This window comes from Gymnoscopelus braueri (assembly GCF_963280865.1).
Source record: "Gymnoscopelus braueri genome assembly, chromosome: 6".
In the NCBI taxonomy this organism is placed as follows: domain Eukaryota; kingdom Metazoa; phylum Chordata; class Actinopteri; order Myctophiformes; family Myctophidae; genus Gymnoscopelus; species Gymnoscopelus braueri.
The window spans coordinates 15,729,484-15,755,466 of record NC_137607.1 but is presented as its reverse complement, the minus strand read 5'-3'; the positions used below and the strand labels follow the sequence as shown (position 1 = coordinate 15,755,466).

At 42.4% G+C, this 25,983-nt stretch overlaps 1 protein-coding gene across 3 annotated transcripts; it reads left to right on the top strand.

Moving 5' to 3' along the window:
* On the top strand, positions 1-25,983 carry hps3 (HPS3 biogenesis of lysosomal organelles complex 2 subunit 1). Of its 3 annotated transcripts, none has more exons than XM_080431658.1 (24): positions 1-215; positions 1,436-1,644; positions 1,932-2,003; positions 2,513-2,606; positions 3,494-3,567; positions 4,583-4,795; positions 5,309-5,369; positions 5,664-5,752; positions 5,944-6,061; positions 8,700-8,850; positions 9,502-9,584; positions 10,003-10,177; positions 10,482-10,563; positions 11,634-11,791; positions 15,383-15,491; positions 16,251-16,528; positions 17,476-17,653; positions 17,837-18,070; positions 20,168-20,365; positions 20,872-21,078; positions 21,612-21,716; positions 22,702-22,911; positions 24,335-24,422; positions 25,419-25,983. In XM_080431658.1, the coding sequence occupies exons 2-24, from the start codon at positions 1,594-1,596 to the stop codon at positions 25,544-25,546; spliced, it is 3,156 nt and encodes a 1,051-aa protein (XP_080287784.1). In that variant the 5' UTR covers positions 1-215; positions 1,436-1,593; the 3' UTR covers positions 25,547-25,983. The 3 variants fall into 3 exon arrangements, with proteins under 3 accessions (XP_080287784.1, XP_080287782.1, XP_080287783.1); XM_080431656.1 differs by having other exon boundaries at positions 8,697-8,850; XM_080431657.1 differs by lacking the exon at positions 1-215 and adding an exon at positions 316-332 and having other exon boundaries at positions 8,697-8,850.

Sequence of the window (25,983 nt, the reverse complement as noted above, 5' to 3'; positions counted from 1 at the left end):
GTGCGTGGATGGAAAGGGAAAACAGAAAGCAGACAACAACCATATAACTCTATGGCAACAACCGATGTAGTTAATGTCACAAGTTGACAGCTATTCAAAGAGTCACTACCTGCATTCACAGAACGAGCGTGAAATGGAGTCTATATTTTAAGTGTATTTTCCTCTGATTTGGACCAACCAACTCATCACAAGACTGCATGTGATATCGATTAGAGGTGAGACTAGACCCACCCACACATACATAAGAGGAACAACAACAATACATTTATACGTGTATTAGTTGTGTATTTATGTGATATAAATACAGTTATTGCATGTGATATCGATTAGAGGTGAGACTAGACCCACCCACATACGTAACAGGAACAACAATACATATAATGTATATAGTACTACTGGAGAAGATCTACATTTACGGCCCGTACATCTACTTAAACGTTCAGATTTCAAATATAACGTGCTGACCCCATGGCCACGGATGTTACAATACTGTACGGGCCCTTAGAAGTACGGGTATCTTCCGTATTATTCAATAAAAAGCATTTGAATCTGATTGGTGGCCAGTTTCTTCGTATTTTCTCCATATGCTTTCAACTACGCGACCCCATCGGCTAGGAGGTGTATTGCACTCTGACACGTTATAACTCTATGAGAAAAATGGCCACCGATCGGATTAAAATGCTTTTTATTGAACAATACGGAAGATACGGGTACTTCTGAGAGCCCGTACATAATTGCAACATCCGTGGCCATGGGGTCGGGATGGTTCAGTACTTTATATTTGAAATCTGAAGATGTACGGACCAAAAAGGGAGAAAGTGCAAACACTATTTTGAAGTTCATGACAGTCATGGATCGTTGTCTGTCTGTATGACATTAAAGGCTGGCCGAGACGAGGAGAGAAAGAGGCTGCAGGACGAAGCAACTCGAAACGTTATGTTTTGTATTCATACCAGTGGTTCTCAAACTTTTGAATGTCAGGGACCCCCAAATTAACTTGAATTTGGCCGCGGACCCCCATCTGAAAAGCTTTTGTGCCGGGGAGTGGGGGACCCCCATACAAGATTAAAATGTTTTTTCAAGATTATTTTGAAAATAGCAGATCTACAAGCTCACAATGCTATTTTCAAATAGCCAATGTATAGCTTTAAAGTGGTTAAACTGATTCTGATGCTATTTTTTTTTTAAATCGCTGGGACCCCCATCAGTTAAAAAGTGTCTTTATACAGTAACTGACTCTTAAGTTATGGTAGTTACAATTTGCTGTTCTGCTGAGCTTATAATGCATTATGATTGACCAGCAGTTATAATACGTCATAAATAAATTGTTATAAATTGTCATACATGGTTATAAACATTTATAACGAGTGTATAAATGGAATAATGTAGGTCTAAATTGTAGGTCTAAACATTTTTAAACTGAATTTTCCTCCAGGAAGTCTTGCTGTGAAGCCTGGAAACGCTGATCAGCCTTGAATGTATGGATTGTGGATGCTAGATTGGCACACCACCGAAATAGGGGGGAAAGAACTACATCACCGTAAAGCTAAATTCAACCACTGACCTAAGCCACTACTAGGTGTGGAAATTAAAATGGTGCATGTCTACAACTGCCATCCATTTGCATCCCAGCACATCGTACAGGTCAGTAAAGGTTCTGCCTGCACTCATTTTAAAAGGATGTTACTTTGCAATACACATTTTAAACAATACTATCTGTCTGTCTGTCTGGACTAGACTAGACTAGACTAGACTAGACTAGACTAGATAATCTTTTTTTTTATCCCACGATGTTGTAACCCATTTTTCACCCAGTGCCAATTGCCTAAGCTTGTAATCCTGGGCGCTACTCTCCCTCTGCCAGCCTGGGGAGAGCCCCGAACACACAGAAAGTCTAATATAATCTATCTATCTAATGTACTCTTCTTCAGGTGGAGCAGGAGCCCGGGCTGGTGTGCTGTGGCGGAGGAGCCCTGTTTGTTGTTGCTGCTGGAGGATGCAAGGTCTGTTTGGCTGTTTCTGTTTATTATTATTATTATGATGACTATTATTATTATTTATTCATTCCAATACAAATAGAATGAATACAAACAATGAGCCCTGATACAGAATGAATCGGCCATTTAGTGGGTGAAGACTATGGCTTGCATATCCTATATATGCACTGCTGCACATCATTATCGTATCACCTTCCTCTAGATGTCTTGTACCCAGTGATAGTGCCAACAAGGCATTTAAATCCTCATAAAGGCATAAACACTCCTCAATGACCACGCAGCCATTGCAATATGGCATCATGACCCATGCATGAGCTATTTTATGGCATTGGTCAACGTCACTGATTCATCAAAGTGTTATTTGAGATATCTGTCAACCAGACCGACAAATCAAACACAAAACAAACAAAGCCAGTAGTACATCTCTATTATTGTATGCGTGATGCAAAAGCACAGAATGTAATGTCAGAGTCCATCAGTTGTTCTCAAGTCATAATAAACTGAACTAAACCAAGGTGGAGGCCTACAATGTGGACCAGGAGGGATGTCCTCTGATATGTCGCTTTGCCACCATGGGCTCTGTGAAGAGCATCCACCACAGCAATATAGGTACGTCTCTCTCGTCTCGTCTCTATCTCTCTATCTCTCTATCTATCTATCTATCTATCTATCTATCTATCTATCTATCTCTCGCTCTCTTTTACTTGTTTGTTATGATGTGTCTAGGGATGGGACGATATGAATTACCATGTCATGATTATTGTGGCGAAAATAACGATTAACGATATTATCACGATAATCAAAATATGCTTAAAACTTAAAATGCCACTTTGTTTTAACCACTTGAACCCCCAGCATCCCTAATCTGGGGGGAACGTTCACCAAAAATAGCCGATCTACAAGCTTACGCGTTGTGAGCTTGTAGATCTGCTATTTTTGGAAGTTGTACCGAATTTGCAGCTCAACAAAAGCTAACTCATCCTAGTGTATGATGAAGGACAATTTCACGATAACTTAAAATCTCTGCGATACGATTATTGTGAGGTTTTGTACGATTTTGTATCACGATAAACGATAATAACGATTATCGTCCCATCCCTAGTTGTGTCTCATGTTAAGCAGGGTATTAGACTTTGTTGAGGGTTTAGTTCAGCAACTGGATGACACTTTTTCATCTTGAAAGTTCTATTTTTGGTCCAAAGTACAGCAGCAAGAGAAAAACTGTTATAACACTGGTAGATGTTGTGTATGGGACTGTTCATTTAAACGCTCTCTTTGATCTCCTGCCTCTCTCCCCCTTTAGGAGTCACATAGCTAAATAGAAACTAAACTACATGACATAGTTTGAATGTGTTTCAGTGTGCTAGAATGTGAGAAATGGTGGATTCATTGTGCTAGTGTAGTATGCGATTGAGAGAATGAATGAACAAACTTTGCCCTAGTATTATGAGTACCTCTTCTTACCGAGTCCTCTCTTTTCTCTGCAAACTATCTAGGAGACTACTTGGTAACTATTGAGGAGAAGAACAACGCCACGTACCTAAGAGCGTATACCAATTGGCGGTGTCAGGTAGGCACTATGATTGTGTAAAATAGTGAATTTTAACACCTAGTACATTCTAAATCATCCCACTTTTATCATGGACGTAGGGCCAGCTATGGTTTGACTTTTAAGCTAAAGCATGACATTTTTTAAATCATTGTTAAAGCATCACCATCATCATAAACACAATACAATGGTCTTTTCTCTCTCTCTCTCTCTCTCTCTCTCTCTCTCTCTCTCTCTCTCTCTCTCTCTCTCTCTCTTTCTCTCTCTCTCTCTCTCTCTCTCTCTCTCTCTCTCTCTCGTGCCCTCCACTCTCTAGAAAATTAGACTACTAAACTGTACTTTTGATCAGAGACATGTACTGTATAAAGTGTGTGGTATTTATCTATTTTTCGGCACTGGAAATACTGTGTTCTTTAAATTGTGTCCGAATAATCCCGTAAGGGATGGGCTGTGAAAGACAGTCAAACACAAAAAATATTCATTCATTCATTCATTCACAATATGATTGGGATGGAGGGAGACATATTGTATAATAATAGTCCAAGAATTGAGCAAGAAGTCTTGTAAAGTAGCTCTTCCTCAGCTCTACTATAGCATGTTTGACTTCCCAATCATCTACGGCAGGGGTTTTCAACCAGTGGGTCGGGAACCCCCACATGATTTTGGGGGGGTCCCCAGGTGATAGTGAAGTGACAATTTAAGGACTTTTAAGACCTTTTTAATACCTAAAACAAAACAAAAAACGAAAGAAAAGAAAAAGACCATTACTGCAACAAAAGTAATCAACAAACTATACTATAAAACATTGGCCAAATAATATAAGAAAGAGGCAAAAATCGTTGCATTGCGAGGCGTTGTGAGCCTGTAGATCAGCTATTTTCACAATATTTATCTGTGGAACGGAGTCAAACAAATAGGGGGGTCCCCAGCTCAAATATGATTATTTTGGGGGGTCGCGGCCTGAAAAGGTTGAGAACCACTGATCTATGACTATCTCTTCTTCTATTCTTGTGTCTTTCCCTCTCTATTAACACAGGCGGAGGAGAAAGCCCGTGTCGGGGTGCGTTTGTTAGGACATCTCCTACGCGGAGCGTCTGTGCGGGGCGGGACTCAGATGGAGATCATTGAGATCCCCATGTCGGTGCGACCCCTTGCTGTGGCGTGCTGCCCGTTAACTGGGGACCTTGTGGTGGGCTGTGCCGGCACCCTGGTCCTGTTCACTTTGAGGAGACAGAACCAGCAGAACCTGGTAAGGATGGGTTTCTGTATTGGGGAAGAGGGGTGCAGCAGCCAGAATAGTGGGAGGAAAAGCATTGTTTTCATTTGATGAGGTTAAAAAAAAAAGTGGTCTAATAGCAGCATGACAATACGTCATTGTTTATTCATCGTTCCATTTTCCTATTAATGGCTTTATTTCGGGATGTTGTGTTTGTTAACATGATCTCCTCCCAAGTCATTAAAATATTACCGAACCTACCGGATTAATTGAGTCAATTCTGGCTAAACATTGTCTCAAAACAACATTAGTAAGTAATTTACGTTAGAATTTAGTTCATAATTCAGTATTTTTCTCCAGGGACTATTGTAAGCTAGACTTTTCATATCAGCCTGTGCTTTAAAATGTATTAAAGCTGCACTCTGTAACTTTCATGTCCTACCCTAGATTCTAACCCGGGTCCCCATGCGCTCCCCAAGTGCTGACATTTTTACCACTGAGCTTGTTTGACATTAAAATATTGTAATGATTTATCTTAACAAACAGAGCCAGCAGAACATTCAACCCCTTTGGCAGAGCTCCCAACAGAACTCCAGTCAGAGCCAAGGTAATTCACACAGAGAGGGTATATGCTGTACACCCCAAAACTGAATGCAGTTGTGTCAATAGTTAAATAAATGACAGACAAAGCATAGGTCTTTATTTTTATTTGATCATCTGTGATAAAATAAAGCAATAATTGCTGTACTGAAGCAAATGGAATTAGGTCCTGTTCTCATACTGAGTTGTATCTGAACAAGTATCAGTTAACAGAGAAAATACAAATAGTCTTATGAGTATCTCCATTTTTGTTTCTGCTCTCTCTCTTCCAGACTGACCTCTCCTTGTTTTCTCCTCCTAGGTCAGAACTCCAGTCCAAACCCCAACTTTTCTGTCCTGGATTTTGAACGCTCTGTCATCCTGCATCTTACTGGAATTTTACCTGATCAGGTCTACCTTCTCTCCTTCTCTCCTCTCCTCTCTGCAGTCTGCACTTATGAGCAACATTTTGCCACAGCACACAATTGCTGTATATTCTTGGAAGATCTATTTGTTTTTGTCAGGGACAGTACAAATAGACCTTGTTACATGTTAGCTGCTTTGCTATTGGTTATGCCAACATTTATTTGCCCTCCTTATAGGTGGCCCTGTGTGGGGCATATGTGGCCGTTCAGGCAGAGCTAGAGGTGCTGGTCCTCAGACTAGATGGGACCCCTGACACCAAGAATAAGGAGGAATCCCCAGAGAAATACCAAAGAGGTAATCGCACCTTTATCACTCTCAGGATAGCCTCGATCTCCAGGCTTTTATTTGCGTTCGCGTTTTGCTCAAAAATAAGAGCCTGGACCAGCCTGTTGACGTTCCTGGCATAGGAAGTGGGAGTCAACCTTTTATTTCCCAAACCAGCCAGAGTGCAGTGGGCGTCGCTCCAAATGTTGTTGTGTTGAGGAACAAATGCTACCCTTTTAACATTTGCCTGTTATAGCGCCACCAGCAGGTCTAATTTAGCAAAACAATTTTTTTGAACAAAATGCCTCAAATCATGAATGCAGTGTCCGATTGCCGTGCAAGGCCTAAGAAGAAATGGCACCCTTTTCACATTGGCCTATTATAGCGCCAACCGGAGGCCACGATAACCTACCTGACCTAGCGGAGACCTGTGCTCCGAGGAGCAATTTTTCTTGCTAGTTCTGTTTTTGTTGGTATTTCATGGTATGCATGGTATTTCCGCAAGTTCCCACCTGATGTTGTGTGGGAGTTCAGACTGCTCCAGATTGTACTGAATTACTGCTAGCTTGCATAGTGTCTTCATACTAGGACTAAAGTCTAAGACGTACAGATCAGGTTTCGCACATCCTCCAAAGATCATACGATCTTCCACCATGCAACAGCACATATTATACATCCTTGAACAGGGGCCTTTCCCCTTGGGCTCGACCTCCGTCCAGGAGAAGGTTTCTGGATTGAATCTCCACATAGCATTGAAGTCCTGGTTCCTGCCCCAGACACCAAATATGTACAGTTTTCCCTTGTAGGCGAAGGCTGAATGACCCCAGTGTCCTTCTGAAAGAATCTGTGCAGAAGGTGTGCTCAGCCAGCAGTTGGTCTCTGTGTCAAACACTCTGATGTTGTTGTTGTAGACGTCCTGGCCCCCCCAGCCCCCAAATACAAACATCTTTGTCCCGATGATGGTGGCAGAGTGACTTGATGAAACAGGTGGTGGAGTTCCTCTGGTGTTAATTAGAGACCAGACCATTGGGGTGGTGTCCAACTTGTAGATGTCTTTATCGCGTCCAGTCAGCTGGGTGCATCCTCCATAGATATACATGACCTTCCCCAAGGCACAGGCTGAGTGGTGGTACCTCTCCTCTGGAACAGTTCCAGAAACCTTGCGATTGAACCACATGTTGGTGTCGACATCAAATGTATATATAATGTTGCAGTAAGGAAAACCTCCCCAGATATACAACACATCTTCTATCAGAACAGCTGTGTGGTTGTAGCACATGTTAGGTACCTCGACAGGACGTTCTCCTCTTCCATTTCTCACTGGGGGCAACTTCCTCCAGCACAAAGACACTGTGTTGAAGACGTGGACATCAATCTGATCACTTTTGTTCAGGTTACTGTATCCTCCAAATGAGTACAGCTTGTGTCCTACTACGACAGCAGCATGGTCGGAATTCTCTTGTCCTCCTTTCAGATGTATCGTCCAGCGAAACATTTCACACAACGGCACCACTGTGGATCAGTACAACTAATTTACAGAGCAAGCTTTCTGAAGGCAGGTCAATATGTTGGTACTAGTAGCAAAATTATATTTAGTTTAATGGACAATTCATTTTAAAGGAAAATTAACGTTTGTGTGATGACGATTTTGTGATATCATTGCGTGATGATGTCATTATGTAGAATATCTAATTGTCTCCGCCAGGCCGAAAGGCATGGCGAGAGTATGTTTTGCACCCTGTCCGTCCGTCCGTCCGTCCGTCCGTGTGTCCGTCTGTGTACAGCTAATCTCCGGCACCGTTGGCCCGGCCGCTGCGAAACTGTGCACACACACTCCCTGGATACCAAAGCCGAACTTCTGCCTGACTTTCAGATTGGCCTGTTATAGCGCCACCAGAAGGCTGATTTGTGCAAAATACATTTTTGGATATCACTCCTACAGATTTTGTCCAAACCTCACGCAAATCGGTACACAGTATCTCTATAGTCATGTGATCAACACGGATCTGTCTGATTTCCCATATTCCATCCTGATTGGCTAACTTTGGCTTCCAAAGTTTGCAGGATAGGTCCGTTTTTAACAAAATGCCTCAAATCATGAACGCAGCGTGCGATATCCGTGAAATTTTGCACGCACATTCCCACTAGGCCGAGATAGAAATGCCACCTTTTTCACATTGGCCAGTTATAGCGCCACCAGCAGGTCTAATTTAGCAAAACACATTTTTGGAACAAAATGCCTCAAATCATGAATACAGTGTCCGATTGAACGGCCTAAGAAGAAATGGCACCCTTTTCACATTGGCCTATTATAGCGCCAACAGGAGGCCACAATAACCTACCTGACCTGGCGGAGACCTGTGCTCCGAGGAGCACTTTCTCTAGTTTGATCTTTGTGTTCGCTCACGCTGACCAAAACCTTTTTTTAAATGCCCCCAAAACCCTTCACCTTTGTTAATCAACAGTGATTGGTGTGTGTGTGTGTGTGTGTGTGTGTGTGTGTGTGTGTGTGTGGGGGTGTGTGTGTGTGTGTGTGTGTGTGTGTGTGTGTGTGTGTGTGTGTGTGTGTGTGTGTGTGTGTGTGTGTGTGTGTGTGTGTGTGTGTGTGTGTGTGTGTGTGTGTGTGTGTGTGTGTTTGTGCGCGTGCGTATGTGCGTTTTACCAGTAGATCATGTTGAGGATCCACCTGACTTCCTGCTTCTCCCACGACACCAGGAGTTGTTAGGCGACCGAGCCAGAGAGAGTGGCTTATTGGTTACCATGGAAAAAACTGGGCTGGAGGATAAGGGTCAATATACACTGTCCTATGTTCTGTACAGGTGTGTCTGTCTGTCAATATGCTTTGATTAACACATTGAATGCCAAAAACGGTCCGGACCGTTTTTGAGGGTCCAAACGAGAAGTGCCGAAAACGGTCCGGACCGTTTTTGACCCAATTCTATTTTTATACATGTGGGCCACGTGGGGCGCTAAAACGAAACTTTGACATCACCCAAGCAGTTTCTGAGAAGAAGAGGCTGGATGAGGCTCCATGTCAAAAATCCTTCCGGTCGGCGTTTTCAATGTTATCTCCTTGATTAAAAGCTTAATATCTCCATTTCTTTTTAATGTGGTGGAAACGAGCCGTTTTCGATCGGCGATCACGCTGCAATGGAGGGTCGCGTTGGAAATATTATTGTTCCAGGCGTTAGTCGGGACCCTCCGCCGTCTCGCACGCACGCTTTGTTTACATGCATTTCCGCGTCGGGGCTTCTCACAGCACGAAATGTATAACGCAAGTGGATGGAAGAAATGCTGGCACTCAACGTATAATATTTTAATAAACCTCTGGCACCCAATGTGTTAAGCATGGAAAGTTTTAACATTATTTTAGTCAGTATTGCATGTGAGATATTGTAACTATTATTGAAAACAAGTCCCAAAAGTATTTGTTTTGTTTATGAGATTCATCCTGTCATTGTCTGCTACAGGCGTTTTGCTCCAGACTTCTTTCTGGGCTGCAGTGTGGAGGAAACCAGACTCCACTCCTTACAGCTCCACCCGCTGTTCACTAGTGAGTATAACACGAACAAGAGGTTTTACACCTGAACAATCTCTCAAATAACTTTCTTTTTTTTATTTCTTTTTTATTAGGGAATTCAATTTAGGTTTCACAGACCCTGATATATGCATGTACAGTTATATTTATGTCCCCTTTTTTTTTACATTTTTACCCGGCATTGTCTCTGTATATAAAACAAACAGCCACGAAAAAGAAAAAAGAGAAAATAATATATATATATATATAATCATACAGGTACTCACAGACTTGAAATATAATAAGAAAAATTACTGGGGAGTGTGTACACTGTTGATAGAAATAAGTTAAATTTCAAATAACTTTCTGTTTTCCCTTTTTATTTTTCCCCGATTTTACTGTAATTACAATCCACCCCTCGCTCTTTTCTCCTTTTATCTTGTTCTATCTGTAGGTAAGCAGTCGGTGTGTGATGAAGAGCCAGCTTGTGTGTTCTGCTTCTTCTCCCTCCCCACCACTGGTTATCTCTACAGTCTGAGGGGAGGAGTTGAGCTGCTCTCAGCCTATCAGTACCCGGAGAAGGCCCTGGAGGCGGTGCTTACAAACCAGTTTCTGCATGTCATCACCAAGTTAGTATGGTCTTTTGATCTTTTGATTGTGTTTCATCCAGCTTTTTCTATGGTAATGATACTGTTTTAGCAAGCATCAAAGGCAAAGTGATATCAGTGATATAAGAATGTGCTATATCACTGAGGTAAAAATGATTAGTATTTCAAAATGTGTTAATACGCCTCTCTTACTCCTTTGTTCTCTCCAGATGTTCCTAGTTAATACGAAATAGATTTTCAGTGTGTGTGTGTGTGTGTGTGTGTGTGTGTGTGTGTGTGTGTGTGTGTGTGTGTGTGTGTGTGTGTGCGTGCGTGTGCATGTCAGGAATGCGCTGCAGTGCTTTTCAGTGCGCTGTGCAGCAGTTGCAGCCAGAGCTGAAGACCCCTACATTGATACCACCATGCGGGTAGGAGCTCCTAAACGATACTTACCTGGGGGATTGATTAACCTTATCTAGAAAGGATAAGGTTGTTGCTTTAAACATGTATTGGTTACGCGTCATGGTAATCAGCAGCAACAGTCAGGGCTGATAAGCCGAAATCCCCACTATGTTCTGTGTTTGTGTATTAAGTGTGCTTCAGTAGCTTTTGACTAGAGACAGCTGTTTTAGATAGTAACAACAACCATGTTACCTGTTTACTAGTTAGACCCCCAAATAACAGGACCAACAACATAATCTTCATTGTAATCGCTGCCTAGTGGACTTCACTGCACACTCAAGTTCTAGTAACGCTTTCTAAAAACCATGTTGTACTTGAATGCAAAGTGTCTTAACCAGAAATCGCTTTAATGTTGCATATACCAGTGGTTCTTAACGTACCCACATCATTTTGGGGGGGGGGTCCCTAGATGACAGTAAAGTGACAATTTAAGGACTTTTAAGACCTTTTTTGATACAAAAAAAAGTCCATTACTGCATCAAAAGTAATCAACAAACTATAAAAACTGGTCAAACATTGGCCAAATTGTCAAATAATATAAGAAAAAGGCAAACACTTTGAAAATAGACGATCTACAAGCTCACAGCGCCTCGCCTTATGAGGCATTGTGAGCTTGTAGTTTGGCTATTTTCACAATATTTAGCTGTGGAACCGAGACAAACAAAATGTAATGCCTCCTACAATTCAAGTGCTTGTCAGGGTGGGGGGGTCGTTAACCACTTTTTTTATTTTATACATAGGCTATTTGAAAATAGCCGATCTACAAGCTCACAACGTGTCGCAATGCGACGTGTTGTGAACTTGTAGAACTGCTATTTTCAAACATTTTTGTACTTTTGCTTTTGGTACTTTAAGTACATTTTGATACCAATACTTTTGTACTTTTACTCAAGTAAATTTTTCAAATATGTTCAAATATGATTCTTTTGGGTGGTCAAGGCCTGAAAAGGTTGAGAACCATTGGCATATTATTACATGTAAATTCACAAATTATAATGTGTTTCGCCCCGCTGAATGCTTCCTTTTCTTTCACAAGGCCTGTCCGCCCTGCAGTCTGGAGGTGTGTGCGCTCAGGATGCAGCTGTTCATCGGCCTGCGCTCCGTGTGTGTGTACGACCGCCATGTCATCCTGTTCTCCGCCGCAGACACAGAGACACCAGAGGAGGCTGAACGCAACACACAGCGCAGGAGCATGTATGGCACACACACGCACACAAACACACACGCACACACACACACACACACACACACACACACACACACACACACACACACACACACACACACACACACACACACACACACACACACACACATACACACACACTCTCACACACACACACACACACACACACACGCACACACACACACACGCACACACAGACACGATAAATTATTGATTTCAGCTGTTACAATTCCAAACATGCAAACATGACCTGCTTTAATTACTTCAGTCTATATTAGTAGCTTAATGACTAGTATTAAAATACTATTGTCTTTTTTATGTCCAATGTATTTGTATTTAAGTTCATAAAGTTAACATAAGTATAACTAAATGCATTTGAAATGAAATAAAAATGTAACTTTTCACGATTCCAATTCAAAAATAGCAAAAAATAAAAAATCTGGATTCCAATTAAAAAAATAATTGAATTGGAATAATCGCGTCGCACCGCGTCACATTTTGAGCTTGTAGATCGGCTATTTTTGCTACTTTTGTGTGACAATACTGACAGTATATGCAATGTAGCCCTCTGGAGTGAGTGTGGAAATACAGTGGCCCTCTCCATCCTCAAAGTTGCCCACCCTGATCTAGGGTGTATGTGTGTGTGTGTTATTGTAGTGAGTTGAAAGAACACACCTTGCTGACCGGTATTTTCCTGGCGGTGGGACTCGATCCCTCGACCACGCCGGCTCTGGAGAGCCTTCTGTCCCGCCCCTTCTCGCCCTTCCTGTAAGAGCCCCACCCCCCCTTGTCAGGTTGCCACGTCCTGTCCAAGCTGCAACGCCACTCCGTCACCGGCCACAGTGGTCACTCTCCTTTGAACTGCTATTTATCAGTGGTGGAAAAAGTACTCAGATATTTTACTTGAGTAAAAGTATCAATACTGCAATTTAGAAATACTCAAGCTACAAGTAAAAGTCTGGAATTCAAAATTTACTTGAGTAAAAGTACAAAAGTATTGGTATCAATATGTACTTAAAGTACCAAAAGCAAAAGTACAAAAATGTTTGAAAATAGCAGATCTACAAGTTCACAACGCGTCGCATCGCGACGCGTTGTGAGCTTGTAGATCGGCTATTTTCAAATAGCCTAGGTATAAAATAGGGCTAAAGTGGTTAATGTATGTTTTATAATGTAATAATTTATATCTGCAAAGTAACTAGTAACTAAAGTTTTCAAATAATTGTAGTGGAGTAAAAGTACAATATTTGCCTCTGAGATGTAGTGGAGTAGAAGTAAAAGTATAGACAATATACTCCAGTAAAATAAAAGTACCTCACAATTGTACTTAAGTACAGTACTTGAGTAAATGTATTTAGTTACTTTACACCACTGCTATTTATCAGCACACGTTATGTCATTATGTCACATTATGTCAGGTTTCAGCCACAATTTTGTGGCTGAAACCTCCAATTGATTGGTGACATTTCTTGCAATCATAATGCACAATGATAGTCAATTTATTGGTAATTACGTCAAGAAAATGACACTGAGAAAATTATTCAGTTATAATAATTAGTTAAATATCCATAACCACTAAACTCGAAGATACATGAATTCTGTTTCTGTCTTATATAAGACTTTTGAATGAGTTTTAGTGTTAGGTATGGATCCCAGTAGTCTTCTCTTTGTCACAAAACAGTGTTGCAAGATCATGATGTCCCCTATCAGCACAAGAACGTACCACTGATAACTCTAGCTAAGCATCTCAAAAAGCCACGGATACTCTGATAGCAGTAATGATCAAATCCTACACTTAGACACACATCTTTAGACTGCAAAAAAAAACATGTTTTTGTAATGTTTTAAGTGGTATTGTTTGACTTTGCAGCTTGGTCTAGAGACTCCCTGTTGTTATAGTCCCAGCCTGCCCTGAGCTCAGCCAATCCTAACCTGCCTAACTGCCCTTGGCGTGCCGTGTGACTATGTACTCACTATTACTAATCACGTTTGGTTTGGTTGGTTTGGTCCTAACGTACACTTGCAGATCCCATTGGAATAGTACAAAAACATACCGCTGCTTGGGCAAGTTCATAAAAGTTCATTTCACTGTGAGTCTTGTGACACATGAGACTCACACACACACACACACACACACACACACACACACACACACACACACACACACACACACACACACACACACACACACACACACACACACACACACACACACACACACACACACACACACACACACACACTGTACATATTCTTCTCAAAGAGCATCACATGAAACTGTTAATCCAATAAGCCAGTTAACAAGCAGCAGAGTTATAGCAGAGTGCTGCCTCGAGCCTCAGGCTCACTAACTGTTTGTCCGGTCATGTTGTGTTTGTAACTTGCTCGTTTATATGTTTTATGTAGCAGCATAAAACCTGTCTAAATACCTTAGACAGGGTTCTATCCAAAATGATGATGATGATTATCTGGTGTGGGGATAACATCTACATCATGATAGAAGTACCTGCAGTCCTCAGTAAAGACCCCTCTTCTCTGGTGTGGTGGCTTTTATGTAACAGTTGACAGTGCATTGTGGATGTGCTGACTAGTGTATACAGTATATGTACACATTTTCTAAAACTACAACAACGGTATAACTTGGCTCAGATCATATGTAATGTGCTCTATAAGTATAACATGTTGTAGTAAACCATATTCGAGGTGTCCTGCAGACAATCTGAATGTCACCCTTTCAGTTATAATTATAAAATGTAACGCCTGGAAGACGCCTAAATAATAGACCAGTATTATGTCTGTTCTCAAATAGCATTTATCTTCTATTTGGTCATTCATGTACTAAATGTCAAATATAATGACAGCATTTTAGATAGATTGACAGCAGTGAAATCTGAGAAACACAATCAACCTGTTGGGTGTTCATCCTTAAAGCTACAATCCGTAAGTATTGTGTATCACGACACAGACAGAGAGGGATAAGGATGTCCTGCTGAACATGCTGTAAACCCATTAAAAGCGGGAAAGCATCTGTGTTATTTTAGATTTTAGCGTTTGGCTATTCAAAAATAGCAGATATACAAGCTCACAGCGCGTCACTTCGTGCCGCGATGTGAGCTTGTACATCTGATATTTTTTAATTAAAAAAAATAATCTTGAAGTGATTGAAAAAGTTTGAATAATTTTGACATTTTTAACTCTGGCACAAAACATTTTGAGATGGGGTCCGCGCGGCCAAATGCATATCAATTTGGGGACCCTTGTGGCACGAAAAAGAGAACTACACATTTGCTATTATCAGCCTCAGGTCTTAATGGGTTAAGCGGGTTGCATGTATTGAGTATGGATTCTGCAGAGCCGTATAAGAGAGAGAGTCGCGTCACGCTTTGATCTCGCCGCTATGGGCTGTTAGTTCCAAACGTTGGAACTTCCTCATTGAGATAGACAGAGCATTTCCGCATTCCATTCTTACAATGGGAGAGTCTATGCTAGTGACGTGCTAGTCTCTTATACGGCTCTCTGATTCTGAGACAGGGTTAAACTCTGTGCATGTGATTGTACTTCCTGTTACCTGTCCTCTGTGTGTCCTCTGACTCCTCCAGGAGCAAGAAGTGGGCCAGCTCTCGTCCCAGAGAGGCCAGCAGTGTGGGGCACGGCTGGAACCTCTATGTGATCGACACGGTCTCCCCAATGGAACTCTATCACGAGATGGTATACACTCTACCACCAGACTCACACACACACACACACACACGCGCACACACACACACACACACACACACACACACACACACACACACACACACACACACACACACACACACACACACACACACACACACACGCTGCTAAGACACTGTGGACTACTTCTTAAACCAGGGGTCTTCAGCAGGGGGTCTCTCAGAGTTACTACAGGGGGGCGGCCAAATCTTTGTGTGATATGATTTTTTTTTAAATTTTTTTTTTTTTTAACCCTAGCAATCCCTTTTCTGAGGAGAACTTAAGCCAAAAATAGCCGATCTACAAGCTCACAACGCCTCGCGCTGCGAGGTGTTGTGAGCTTGAAGATTGGCTATATTTTGCAGAGAGGTATAGGTGTGGGGGAAAAAAAGAGCAGACCAAGTAAAAAATAAGTTTATCTGAGACACAATTTTATACAATTTAGTGGGGGTCCCTGCTTCATCTCTCTCTCAGCTAGGGGGTCCTTGGCCTGAAAAACGTTGAAGACCCCTGTCTTAATTAAACCGTTGTTTAAGACTTAATTAAAACAAAAAGTCTCCACTAGTGTGAAAGAGTATAATTTAGTTTGTGTAAATGTTTGTGTATCTACGTATGTTCGTATTGTATTTCTCTGAATGTGTTCTAACGCCCAAGTGTCATTTTGTGTACGCGTGCGTGCATGCGTGCGTGTGTGTGTGTGTGTGTGTGTGTGTGTGTGTTTGTGTGTGCGTGCGTGCGTGTGTGTCTCAGCTTGAATATAGCCAGCGTTACGTAGAGACAAACCCACAGCCCCAGAGCTGTTGCCACCTCCTCAGTGAAGCCCACCTCCTCCTTCGTGCTGCCTTGCTGGAGCCTCCCACGGCCAGCTCTGTGAAGCCCTCCAACACACTGAAGAACACAGACTGTACCGATGCAGAGAGAGACACCGGCACGCAGATGGACGGACACACAGACAAAGAGACAGAAAGACGAGAACTCGAGGATGCCTTCAAGGAGAACTGCGCTCAGCTTGGAGACTGCTTCAGCAGGCAATACACTCTTAATATAGCAAAATAGGCCGATATATGTAGGCCCATGTTTGCACGATAACACTCAGGATTAGACAGTGTACACGAGAGCCCGACTGATATATTGGTCTTAGCCGATTTATTGGCCATTATTTGACTTTTTGGACAATATCAGCTTCGGCAATTATGTCCCAATCATTTTAGGTGAAACTTTTCAAACATTTAAAAAAATTGACGATCTACAAGCTCCCAACGTGTCACAAAAGTGATGCGTTGTGAGCATGTAGATCAGCAATTTTGGACATTTTGGAATAGGGCTTAAGTGGTTATTTGTGTTTGTTGCCAGACCCAAGGGGTCGGGCTTACATGAGGCTTTGTACCTGTTTCGTCCATACATGGGCATGGTTCATTTGTCCTCCGGCCCCAGCCAAAAAAGTCTGTCCCCCTTTCGTCCATACATGGGCATACACAGGCTGACACGTCATGTGAAGTCCGGCTTAGCCGTGACGTAGTGCATGTTTTGTACCTGTTTTCTCCATACATGGGCATTCCCCCTTTGTCCTTAGGCATGCCCCCTTTCCTTAAGCTCCAGCCATAAAAGTCTGTCCCCCTTTCGTCATTCTACATATATGGGGATGTCTGAATTGAATTCTTCTTTTCCTCTGCACACACTCTGCAGACACGTCAACCGAAGTCCGGCCATTCAGATGAAGCTCAGGCACTGGCATGAGTAAATAGGCATAGGGAACTATTCATGACAAAACAGTTATAAAGTGGTTTGTAGGTGTGTTACATACTAGGACTTCATTCTGGGTCTGGCAGAACCAGGTCTCCTGGTCTTGTTTTTAATTTAATTATATACAGCCATGATAGACACACACTCACACTGCCTTTTTCTTTCTTTCTTTTTTTGGAGCATGACGTTGAAATCTCTCCTCGCTTTTCCTCTGCTCTGTTCTTTCCCCTAGGAGTGGTCAGAGGGACTGCCACTTAGCGCTGCCTTACTATAGGATGTCTGACCTGTCAATCACAGATGTTATCTCCAGGAACCGCCCCCTTCCCAGCAACCCATGTTCTTATGGCCCAGGCTTCCTGTTTTACCTGAAGCACTTCCTGTTAGAGGACGCAGACCAGATCCTCAGTCAGGTGCAGTACCCCACACACACACACACACACACACACACACACACACACACACACACACACACACACACACACACACACACACACACACACACACACACACACACACACAAATTGTAACCTACCAATGAAATGTAACCAAAATATCAAAAAGGTAATATTCATGACATGCATTTGTGTCTGCAGGAAGCAGCTGATGAGGTAATAGATGTCTTCAGCCAATCGGAGCCCTCACAGCTGGTGAGCGTGTGCGCGAGCCCCGGCATGGCGAACGCCAGTCCCACCACGGCGTTGATTCGGTTACAACACGTGGAGGACACCACAGGCGTGTCCGTTCCCCTGACCCTCACCATGGCAGCCATGGCCCTGCGCCTGGACAACCTACCACAGTACACACAGCTGATCACTAGGCATGCTGAGGTCAGTGGGGGGGGATTGGGTCTGTGGTGAGCATGTGACATTAATACACATTTAAGCAATGTTGGGAATTTTTTATTCTTTTTTCAAAATCTTCGAAAAAGTTTGACAATGGGAGCTTTAAAGCAGTTTTAACCCTGAGGTAGGCCCTTTCGGGACCCAGTTTACCTTTTTTGTATTTCGGAAGGCGGTATCCAGGGTCCCTTGACAGTCAATCCACTCTCCCATGTACCCGCTGGTACCAGTGTCTGGTCCCGGACAAATATAACGTTGCTTAAGTGTTGCAGAGATTTTTCAAAGATACCATGAAATGCAGTAGGCTCCCGCGGAAACATGCATTAATCGGCACTGATCGGCGTTGCCGTTAAACATTTTAATCATTTTTTTAAACTTTAGCTTCTCTCTTTCCCACTTCCCATGTCCTGCCGTCCCGCACTGTGATTGGCTATTAAAAACATACATTAAAGCATGTACGAGCTCGGCCAAGGCAGTAACGTAGGACGCGCAGCTAGCCAATCACAACGCGGGGAGGCGGGACATGGGAAGTGGGGAAGAGAGAAGCTAAAGTTTAAAAAAAATGATTACAAATGTTTAACGGCAACGCCGATCAGTGCCGATTAATGCATGTTTCCGCTGGGGCTACACTGGATCGTGTGTGCATGTATACATGACTTGATTTTACAGAAGTACTTATTTTACATACGGTACACGTACGTTAATTATACCATAGGCTAAAGTTTCTGATGTTCATGGACTACTATATTAACTGAATACACTGACTTTACCTGTTAATTGACTTTAGCAGCTGATAAAGTCAGTCAGTGATCATCCCATTTAAAGTAATTTGTAGGTCAGAGTGGCCTATTGAAATTCAAGTGCTTTTTCAAGATTTATGTTTTTGCAGTAGCCAACTAAGAAATGGCAATTTTTGGATGCATAAGCTCATAAAAACAGACTCCAGTTTTATTTTACAACCTCCAAGAACTCAACACAACTCTTGCGGCTGTGTTGTTAGGCCAATTACCACAACTGGATCTTTCCGTACATATGTTGCACACATACGTGCACAGTGTAGGCATGAAGTAAGTGTTTTCTCTGCCTTTCCCAGCCAAGAGGCAGCATTATTGTGGAAGAACGCAGATGGCCTGAACACCTCAGATACCAAACAGGCTCAAATTGTTAGGCTTCGGTATGAGAAGGCCAACAGACAATGATCTGTAGTGAGTAAGGAGACAGGCAGTGAGACAGACGGCATATAGGTCAGGCAGCAAATAATTTGATTTAATCAAACAAACAACATCCATGCATGCAAACATGATCAGATTAGTGTGTTGAGAATGCTGCTGAAGAGACAATGAGCTGGTTTTATTCAGTGAAGAGTCAGCAGGCAGTAAGGCACCGACCAGCACTGAGGTCCCAAACACATTTAACCCATGTAGTGTTTAGGAAAACAATAAAAACACACTAACAATAAGTCATGATTTAGTTATTTGGTTTTGGGTGTATTTGTCACTACATTTGCACATAAATATATTTTGCCAGAAAAAAATACTGTCACTTGTTTCACGCACACATTATGGTTTTTGTTCTGTTTTTGTTCCCATACCCGGGAGATATGGGCCTATCGGCTGTTTTGCAAGGGGACTCCCTCTTTCATTGGTGTTTCGCCTTGATTGCGTCTAAACCCTAACATGTAACTTCACAAACACTATGCCTAACCCTAACCTCACAGAAATGATGCCTAAACCTAACCTCAAAACCCTGTCCGCCTGGGCGAAACACAGGGAAATGAGACTCTCCCGTTTGGCGAAAGCCGTTGCTGTGGAAATGGCAGTTGGTCTCCCCTCGTCCCCTTTGACGTGGAGTGTGTGCAAGTGGTTGCAAGTTTCAACTCAGCTCGTGGAAAATCTTCTTTTCTGAAAAAGGCTTAAGACTCCAGCATGTCAAACCTGCAGACACTGTGTGTGTGTGTGTGTGTGTGTGTGTGTGTGTGTGTGTGTGTGTGTGTGTGTGCGTGTGCGTGTGCGTGTGCGTGTGCGTGTGCGTGTGCGTGTGCGTGTGCGCGTGTGCGTGTGCGTGTGCGTGTGCGCGTGCGTGCAGATGCTGCTGGTGTATGGCTTCATCGAGGAGCCCAGGCTGGTGCTACACGGTGGCTACTGGGGCCAGGACACACAGATGCAGCCCACGGCGTTGACCCGACACCTCACACACACCCAGCCTGGACTGCTGGTGGCAGCCATGGTGGCTCTGCACGAGAACAGCAAAGTACAGCTGGAGCAGGCTGACCGCATCTTCAAGGTATATGGTCCCCCCCCCCCCACTACAGTGTCAATCAAAACACTGATCTACAAGACCAAAAAAGGTCTTGTAGATCTGCTATTTTAGCTTTTTAGTTTTGGCCATACAAGGTCAGGTTTCCACCCGACAGAGAAGATATACTGGCATATACATGGTGTATGCTAACAAAATAAAATAAAAAACAGGAAAAGGAAACTAAAATGAATTGTTTTTGGGAAACAACTAAACTAAAAGCATAAAAAAAGAAGAAGAAGCTTATGTGTACCTTTTTTTTTTAAAGATTAATCTTTTTGGCTTTAATGCCTTTATGGATAGGCTGACAGGAAATGGGGGGAGAGATGCGGAGTGACATGCAGCAGAGGCCGTCGGGATTGGGACTCGAACCCGCAACACGCTTGTCAGGCTACATTGAGCCTAGGTGCCTGGACCGCTACGCCAGCGATCCAGCTGTGTGGACCTGTTTTTGTCGCTACCGTTCACTATACTGTGTGCTCTTGGTCCTGTAGGATCTGGGCTGTGAGGATGGGCTGTTGGTGGACTTCTGGGAGGCGGTGCTGATGGCCTCGTCGCAGGACACCATCATCCAGGAGCTCCTCTTCCGACTGGCCTCCGTCTACATAGACCGGCTGACCCAGACGCACCCTCCCGACGCCCGGTCCAGCCTGCCGCACGCAGCCCCCGTCTGCAAGTCACTGAAGACTGCCGAGGATCTGGTGCAGTGGCGCGTTATTATATATTAACCCATTAAGACCTGAGGCCGATTCTACTAGTGCCTTCTAAATCAGTAGTTCTCAAACTTTTTCATGACAAGGACCCCCAAATTGATATGTATTTGGCCGGGGAGCCCCATCTAAATTTCTTTGTGTCAGGGACCCCCCAGAATAGAACATTTGTGTAAAACAAAAGAGCAAAGTTATTAAAATAAATTCAAACACTTTCAAGATTTTTCAAAAATGTTCAGAAATAGCAGATTTACAAGCTCACAACGCGGCACGGAGTGACACGCTGCAAGCTTGTGGATCTGATATTTTTTAATAGCCAACATATAAATGCATAAAGTGGAACCCCCCTAGAACCCATGAGATCAAGGGTCGGCATGTGTGTCTGTCTGTGTTTCTGGAGCAAATGTTTTATTTTGTTTGTGTGTGTGTGCGTGCGTGTGTGTGTGTGCGTGTGTGTGCGTTTGTGCATGTGTGCGTTTGTGCGTGTGCGTGTGTGTGTGTGTGTGTGTGTGTGTGTGTTTCAGATTAACTCGTGCTCCCACTATGGTGTATTGTACCCTTGGCTCAGTGTTCTGACTCCAGCTCTCACTACCACTTCCCAACAGCAGGAGGCACTTCACAAATTACAGGTAATACTCTAATAATCTTTATCTGTCTGTCTTTCTCTTTCATTGTACCATCCTCTACAGCAAGTGCTTCTCAAACATTTTCATTACAAAGACCCCTAAATGAATATGTATTTGGCCGCAGACCTCCCCATCTGAAAATATTAGGTGCCAGGGACCCCCATAAGAGAAGATTTGTGTAACAATGTTCGCAATTATTCTAACCTTTTTCACAATTTGTCCAGATTTGGGGGATTTGTTTGAATAGCTGAAGTATAAAATAGGGTTGAAGTAGTTAAATACATTTTGATGGTATATTTACAAATGTGGTTGGGCACTCCCTGGAACCACCTCAAGGGCCCCTGGCCTGCACTTTTAGAACCCCTGCTCTACAGCTCTGTTCTGTCTTCATTTGATATACCGGTAATATTAAATTAATCCATTAAGACCGGGAAAGCATCAGTGTCATTTTAAGATTTATTTGGCTATTCAAAAACGGCAGATCTACAAGCTCATAGTGCCGCGCTATGAGCTTGTAGATCTGCTATTTTCTTAAAAATCTTGAATTTTTGCAATAAAATATATATTTTTTAAAGCCAACATTTTTAACTCAAATCTTTGCTTCATGGGGGTCCCTGGAACTAAATATTTTGAGATGGGGGTCGGCGGCCAAATATAATTTTGTGGGTCCTTCACATGAAAAGGTTGGAGCACCACTGATATTATAGTAACATACGTTTTTCAGAAAACTGTTAGGATTTAGAAGACATTTGTAGAATCCCCAGACGCAAAGATTTGAATTACAAATGTTTGCTTTAAAAAGCAAACATTTGTAACAAAAAAAAATATATATATATATTCAAAGAATTGCACAAACTTTCACGTTTTTTCAAAAATAGCAGATCTACAAGCTCGTATCGCGGCACTCTAATCTAAAAATGACACCGATTCTTTCCCGGTCTAAATGGTTTAAAATGAATATTAAGTGACTCTAAATGTCTCTCTCCAGTCCCTGCTGTGCGGTCCGTCCCTCTCTGTGGGCTCCGTGGTCCCTCTGGTGGACCGGGTGTCCTCCGAGGAGACCCTGTGGGGCCTCAGCCTGCACGTGCTGTGTGCCACCAGGAGGGGGCAGTACGAGAGCAGCATGGAGAGGCTGCTGGACCGATGCCCTCAGGCCATCATACCCTACGCCAACCACCAGCTCCAAGACACACACATGGTCAGTGTAGTGGAGCAGGAACCCTGGACCATTTTCACGGTTGCTCCATGGTTCAGACTCCTTGTACACAATACCACATACATACCCCACCTTAACCACTTAAACCCTCTTTACTTTTCACCATGTTTTTATGCCTGCCTAGAGGTCTGAAACAGTACTATGGAAGGTCTGGAGATATGCTGAGGTCTGGGGGTGTCTATACCAGGGGTCTTCAAAGTTTGTCAGTCCAAGGGCCCCTTAGGCGCGAGAGAGATGAAGCAGGGACCTACAGATTGTATAAAATTGTGTTGCAGATTAAACCTTTTCATAGATTTCATAGATAGCTTCATAGACTCGTTTGACAGCTCTGTCAGTGTGTAGCATTACAACACATTGACATACTACACAACCTGTTACTACAGGGGGGGCCCTCTGTAGTAAGTAACCCAGGACCCGCTAGGGGTCCCGGACCCCCTGTTGAAGACCCATGGTCTATACACACAATGTATCGATCTAATTGGCAGATAGTGCTCGGCAAGGATGAACCCCTACTGCTGTTGGTGACCTAATGGCCTTTGCCATGGAACTGAGGGCAAACACACACCTGGCAAGATGAGCCTTGAGTGACCCATCCTCTGGCGCCACCACCAGGCCAAAACATAAACGTTTCAAAGATATCTCATAATCTAATAGGCCTATTCCAGGATGAACCTTACTGATTTTGGTGGTCCCCCATGGCTTTTCCTCTAGCACCACCCTTCAACATATTTCCAGTTGTAAATGAACAGGACTGTAGGAGCTGCTAGTGGGGCTTTTAGACTCGGTCTTGTTTGATGTTTTTGTGAGGTTCGCCTGCACTCAGTGGTGGAAAAAGTACTCACATTTTTTACTTAAGTAAAAGTATCAATATTGCAATGCAGAAATACTCATTACTCATACTCATTATGCAGAATGTCCCATTTCACAAGTTTTCAAATGTATGAAATGTATAAAAATCTTTTGAAAATAACAGATCTGCAAGCTCACAATGCGTCGCATCGCGACACATTGTGAGCTTGTAGATCGGCTATTTTCAAATGGTCGATGTATATAGGGCTAAAGTGGTTAATGTATGTTTTGTAATAATAATCTAAATCTACAAAGTAACTAGTAACTAAAGTTTTCAAAAGATTGTAGTGGAGTAAAAGTACAATATTTGCCTCTGAGATGTAGTCCAGTAGAAGTAAAAGTACTGCAAATTGGAAATACTTTAGTAAAGTAAAAGTACCTCAAGATTGTACTTAAGTACAGTACTTGAGTAAATGTACTTAGTTACTTTACACCACTGCCTGCACGACAGGTCAATTGTGATATGAAATCAAAGCCAAAAATGACCCATAAGGACCCTCTTGTCTGCCTTTTGACTTATGGATAAAAGCTAATGTGTTTTGTCTAACCTTTCTAGGCGTTATGGTGGCAGAAGCTGCTCCCAGAGCTCTGTGATAGGACCAGAGCGGCATCAGACAACGCCATTCTACTGGCTGCTCTCAAAGGTACATGTGATTATTATTACAAACTGGTGACCGCTATCTTTGTAATTGTTTCCATTAACCCATTAAAACCTGGGAAGCACCTTCTGTGTAATTTTTTGATTTTAGCGTTGGCTATTGCCGCGCTCCGAGCTTGTACATCTGCTGTTTTTGAACATTTTGGAAAAATCTTGAAAGTGTGAGAAGTACTGATTTAGAAGGCATTTGTAGAATCGACCACATGGTTAAATCTTAATTCTAGGCGTGTAAAGATTTATCGTAAATCAATTCAAATCGATTCAAACTGGTGACAATTTAAATCGATTTAATGATAAATGTATCGCGATGCAAACAGCAGGGGAAAAAAGAAGAAAATACAGGATCTTTGTAAGAGAATTGTTTAAAAAAAATAGTTTTCAGTCATTTGCTGCTGTATTGAAAAGAGGATAAGAGAAAACACAGTATTGTAAAAGAAAAATGGAAATGAAAATACTGGATTTGTGTAAGAGAGAAAAAAATAGAAGGAAGATTTTTCGGTAATTTTTCTGGAAACTAATTTTGTGTTAAAAAAATCGCGAACCTAGTATCGTGATTCGAATCTTATCGCGAGTTGAGTGAATCGTTACATGCTTAATGGGTTAAAAATCTTAAATAGATAGGCCATCTAGGTGGTGCAGGGTTCAAGTATTCTACTCCACCATGGAGACTGGGGTTTCATTCCTCCATGTCACAGGGTTTGATTTGTCCATGTTGCAACGATACTGTAGGTTAGCAGAGACAGGGACCGTGTTGTGTTTTTCAGGGGAACTGGCAGACCAAATTGGGGAGAAAATATTGTATATCTGCTATTTTTGAATAGCCAAAGTGTAAAATAATGCTTTTTTAGCTCAAATCTAAAAACGACACAGATGCATTCCAGGTCTTAAAGGCTTAAAACAAAGCAAAAATCAGTCGGTTAAAGTAGATATAATTAACATATATAAATGTAAACAATTGTGTGCTTTATTCATGTATTGACAGAAACGCTTGTGGTGGTCGCCATGGAGACGAGCCCGACAGAGTTCCTGGAACTATTGCCTGACGATGGCACTGCCTTGTACTTCCTGCCTCATCTGTTGGCCTGTAGCCAGAAACATCTATTGGCTTGACAAATATTTACCGACATTTTACTGTATAGAATAAATAGTATGCTTGTTAGAAATCCCATAACTTTTTTTTTTTGCCTTACTAGTGGCACTGACTTAATGCACATCAATGGTGTACACTAGCATTGGCTTGCAATGAAACGCTTACCTCCAAAGTATTGCAGTATCTAAGGCCTTTATTGCCATAAATGAGTGGTTCATGTCTGGTGACGTTAGTTTACTATATTAATTAGTATGCATCTAGTCTGCAACAGACTAGACATGTTTTCCTACCAATATGTACTGTAAGATTATCCTCTGTAGTGATGATGAATGCCAACAACAGTATTGTAAATTTAAACTGATCCTGAGTCAGCAGCAACAGGATGTTCAGTCTATGGTGTGATGCATTCCTCCTCATCCTCTTCTGCTGAAATAAAATAGGAATGAAAGAGAACAAA

Excerpts from the sequence above, each read along its gene's own strand:
- hps3 (XM_080431656.1), top strand. The coding sequence starts at position 1,594 with ATGGTGCATGTCTACAACTGCCATCCATTTGCATCCCAGCACATCGTA. Across the intron at positions 15,492-16,250 it reads TGGAACTCTATCACGAGATG|CTTGAATATAGCCAGCGTTA; the intron begins GTATACACTCTA and ends TGTGTGTCTCAG. Across the intron at positions 24,423-25,418 it reads TCTACTGGCTGCTCTCAAAG|AAACGCTTGTGGTGGTCGCC; the intron begins GTACATGTGATT and ends ATGTATTGACAG.